General features: G+C 41.7%; 1 protein-coding gene across 1 annotated transcript; it reads left to right on the top strand.

The window, feature by feature from the left end:
* The first annotated feature begins 400 nt into the window (after window positions 1–400).
* hes6.2.S (hes family bHLH transcription factor 6 S homeolog) lies at window positions 401–4,483 on the top strand. The gene is made up of 4 exons (XM_018265865.2): window positions 401–563; window positions 2,371–2,466; window positions 2,714–2,792; window positions 3,739–4,483. The coding sequence occupies exons 1-4, from the start codon at window positions 507–509 to the stop codon at window positions 4,068–4,070; spliced, it is 564 nt and encodes a 187-aa protein (XP_018121354.1). The 5' UTR covers window positions 401–506; the 3' UTR covers window positions 4,071–4,483.
* The last annotated feature ends 276 nt before the right edge of the window (window positions 4,484–4,759 follow it).

Below are 4,759 nucleotides of genomic sequence, written 5' to 3'. Positions count from 1 at the left end.
GCTGCTATTGACAAGCTGAAACTTTAGATTGGCGCGATAAGTTCATTATATAAAATATGGCATTTTTAGCCATATTAATTTTTAGGCTTTAGTTCTCCTTTAAGGAGTCACATAAATGGCACTTGAAATCCAAGTGTTTCTCAGTGGGTTCAGCTCACAGGACAAGCTCATATACTATTTTATTACTTTGTTTACCTTTAAACCTACAGTCCCTTATTGGCAGCTGCCTGGCAAGCATGGGTTACACTGTTTGGGGGTGTGCACTGCAGGGTGGTACTCATCAGCCCAAGCTGGACATCTGTGCCTTGGTGAATAGAGAAGGAAAGGGCAGCTATTCACATGCTAATTGGGATCTGTATAAATAGCTAGAGCGGGAAAAAGAAGGCTCAGAGAAAGAAAGGGCTACAAAGAAAGAAAAAGGAATATATGTGTGTGTAGCCATACTGGGGGACAGAAGGGAGATCATACAGCTGCAACTGCCAGGGAGAGAGAAGCAGACAGTGACCATGTCTGGGGCGGGCAGGAGTCACATCAAACCCTGCAGTGCCAAGGAGGAAAGGAAGGTAAGCACTGCAGCTGCCAACCTTGCTACCAGGGGAGGAGAGGGGTTTTGAAGAGAGGAGAGGGGCTTTTGAACGCATATATATATATATATATATATATATATATATATATATATATATATACCAGTTCTCTCTTTGGTGAGCCTACAACTCCCTAAATCTTCATTATTCATCACTTATGTTTAGTACTGAAGCTGCCTATTAACACACACACGGCTACAGACTGGCACACATGAGAGTGCAGCACATGCCATTGGCTACATATACTTACAGCCTAGGGTTGAAAAGCTGAGACAGTCTATTACTTCATACAGACTATTATAGCACAAGGGCAACATGCTGCTGTACTAATCTCATCATTGATACATGTCCCTAACGTCTAAACAATAGATTCACCAATGGGCAGTGAGGATTAATATAAACCAGTAGTAATGCACAGCTTACAGTTTGCACATAATACTCACATTTATAGTCATGGATTGGGACTGCCATACTGGTTTCCCCTGCTCAGACATTCTCTATTCATTCATAAAGCTGTACCTGCTGCTGTCAAAAGCACATTGTGTAGTAGCCTTGGATTCATCAGAGGGAACCAGTATAGCAGATAACACGTATACTTATAAAAGGTAAAAACATAGGGTATTCGGAACCCACAATCATTATGAACTCCAGTGCCATTGCTATACTGTAATTAAAGAGACAGCAATGTGTAAATTGTGGTTGTACACATGTAAAATTAAGCCTAGCCACAAATATTCCAATTACTATTTGATCCCAACATCACATACCCAAATCATTCAGCCCTCACACGGAGCAAGTGGATTTTCTGAGAGTTCGAAGCACTCGTGGATGGTTATAACGCACTAATTCAGACTATTCAGTCTCTTGGCCAGACATCTCATGGCATCAGGGAGATGTGGCCTCTTTCATTTCCTGTTGGCCAGGGACCTCCCACACAATTTGATTGGATGTTTCCGCTGACAGTGTCAGAACCTTCAGTCTAGGGGTATGCACACTGGCCAATCCAAGCATTCAGTTCAGGGGGCTTCATAAATGTGCCAGTTGATCCCCCCCAACACACACACAATAAATATATAGGTGGTTGCTGTCATACAAATTCCACTCCTTTATTACGTAAGACCAGTTTTGTGAATTTTGCCATTAAGTTTGAGACCCTGGCAAAGGACAAGACTAAATGAACAGGTTACAATGGTTTGTAATCCAAAAATAATAAAATTATGACTTATGGAAACGTGTCTGCAATGTAACCACCAGGATTCTTCCCAAGAGACTGGGCCATAACTGATGATAGTTGCTCTTGTGCCTGGCACACTTGGGGCTCTGTAAGGGGGCATTTTACTGACTGCATATTCCTTGCCATTCCCTTCTTTAACATTGAACCTAGAAGTACACACAGTGCCCCCAAGAGTTTGGAGACATGCCAACAAAATTCAAAGTAACAACCCCCTGGCTCAACACATCTTCAAATATTAATTCTGACAGTCACCCCCTCAACCTTGATCAGTCAGATGACTTTAAACTGTCATTACATTACCTTTAGCCAATCATATTCCATGTGTAACATGCCCATACCTTGGAATAGGAATACAGGCTCTGGCACAATATTCTGTTCCTTGTATTAACCATGGATCAGTATGTTGCTGGGCTAAAAAAAATAAGGGTAATTAGAAGCTAGAAGCACTTTTTTGAAATACAAAGGGCCATGAGTATTCTTTGTGTGTCTGAAACATTGTTGTCCTGGCTCTGCATTGTCCCCCTACAAGTCTCTATTTTCTCCCACTCACAGCTCAGAAAGCCTCTCATTGAGCGCAAGAGAAGAGAGAGAATCAACACTTGCCTGGAGCAGCTAAAGGAGACGGTGATCAAGGCATTCCATTTAGATGTAAGTCAGGGGCACTGGGCAAGGGGCTGGGCAAGGAGGGAGAATGGGCAAAGAAAGACAACAATTATGGGCCATTAAAACCATGGAAATAATTTGTGGTGTGGGGTTATAAAATATTTTATCTTATTATGTGCTTTGCATCAGCAATTACATCTAAACATCACCATGAACTTCTAGGACATACAGTAGTTCTGTTTGGACTTGGCCCTCTCCATATTACAAACCATACGAATGTTCTGTTTTACAGCAATCCAAGTTAGAGAAAGCCGACATCCTTGAAATGACAGTCAGACACCTCCAGAATATCCAGAAATGCAGGAGCACAGGTAAGGGAATCCATGAAAGAAAGCCTGCATAGACTCGCCCAGCCACAGCCTTTTATGAGACACTATAACAGGTGCATAACCAAGACACAAGGGGGCAAATTTACTAAAGGGCGTAGTGGCTAATGCAAGCGAAAATTCACCAGCGTGATGTCATTTTGCCACTTCGCCAATTTACTAACAGTGTCCCTGGCAAAAATTCACTAGCGAAGTAGATAGACTACCACAACTTTGCACCCTAACGCCTGGCGAAGTTGCATTCTGGCGAAGTGGCGAAATTAGGCCTGGCGAAGTGCAGCTAAAGCCAATGCTGGCGCAAATTTGGAGGTAAGTAAATTTGCCCCAAGGTATAACCAGTAGATACCATCTACTTCTGATGAAGTGACCTTGTAGTCACGAAACGCGTTGAGCCATGCACTCCCCTGCCCTGTTCATCTGGACTTTGTGATTTTAACCAAGTTTGTTAAAATCACAATCGTTTGGAAAAAGGATCCGACTTATGCGCTTTCAGTACAGTGTTAGATACCATCAAACATTGGCTTTTGATAGTCTTATTGCTAACTGCTGATTGGTTACTTAGGAAACTCCATAGTAAAATGTTTGCAAAAAGCTGGAAAGAGTCAGAAGAAGAAGGCAAACAATTCAAAAACTATAAAAAAAGAAAAAATGAAGGTCCATTGGAAGTTGCTTATAATTAGCTATACTATAACATACTAACAGTAAAATTAAAGGTAACCCATCCCTTTGGCAGAGTGCTCAGAGGAGCCTGTATGGGGAAGATACAGAATTAAGCATAGATTACTATCTATTTGGAGGGAGACTGTACCATTACTAGTGACATGTTTGGAATTGTGGGTAGCAGATACATTCATTATATTTTATCCTATATGCAAAGCTCACAATATGATTCCATTGGCTCTTTGTAATAACCTGTGTATTCTCTCAACAGGTGAACCTATCCAGGATGTGGATGCTCAGCAGAGGTTCAGCACGGGGTATATCCAGTGTATGCATGAGTTGCACAGCCTGCTGCTCACTTGTGATTGGATGGATCCAGCCTTGGGGTCCCGTCTGCTCAACCATCTCCTTAAGTCTCTACCCAGGCCAGAGGGCAGAATGGTTGAGCTCATACAAGACTATGAGGGTGACACTGGGAGGACCTTGTCACCTTCTCTGCCTGCTGAAGTAGAGCTCACCTCTGTCCCCCTCCACAGTGATGTAGTTCCAGGGCCCACACAATGCTCTCTCCTGAGATCCTTACACATGTGGAGACCATGGTGACAGCTTAGGTTGAGCACAGCAGCAGCAAGAGACCCTGTGTCCTTTCTATTTCTGTGTTTTCATTCTATATACCAGCATCTCTTTATTCTCATGTATCCTTAAGCAGAGAGTTGTTCAATGTGATTAGACTGAGTATAAGAGCAGAGAGTGAACCTGCTGTCAGTCCTAGATCGTCTATAAATATATGTATCTTATAGATATGATATGCTTTGTATAACACATTGGGGGCACCCACCCCATTAGGTGTACTAAAGACCAGGTGCTTCAGGCTGAAGTGCCGACTATGTAGCCTGTATTGTAGAAGGCCCGTCCTACCCACTATTTATTGCAGATGTTTACTAATATAACTATTCTATTCTCCACTATTGGATTATTTACAGCTCTTTTTATTCAATAAAACATGTAAAATTCTTTCCAGCTCATATTTTATTCCATCTGATGTTGTAGTTTCTCGTTGTACAGGTATGGGATCCCTTATCCAGAAAGCTCCAAATTACAGGAAGCCAATCTCCCATTTTATCCAAATCCAATTTTTAAAAAAGATTTTCCTTTTTCTCTGTAATAATAAAACAGTACATTGTATTTGATGCAAACTAAGATATAATTAATCCTTATTGGAGGCACAACAAGCCTATTGGGTTTCTTTAATGTTTACATGATTTTCTAGCAGACTTTAGGTATGAAGATCC

The sequence above is a fragment of the Xenopus laevis genome, chromosome 5S, assembly GCF_017654675.1.
Source record: "Xenopus laevis strain J_2021 chromosome 5S, Xenopus_laevis_v10.1, whole genome shotgun sequence".
Classification (NCBI taxonomy): domain Eukaryota; kingdom Metazoa; phylum Chordata; class Amphibia; order Anura; family Pipidae; genus Xenopus; species Xenopus laevis.
This window is presented reverse-complemented; position numbering and strand designations above follow the sequence as displayed.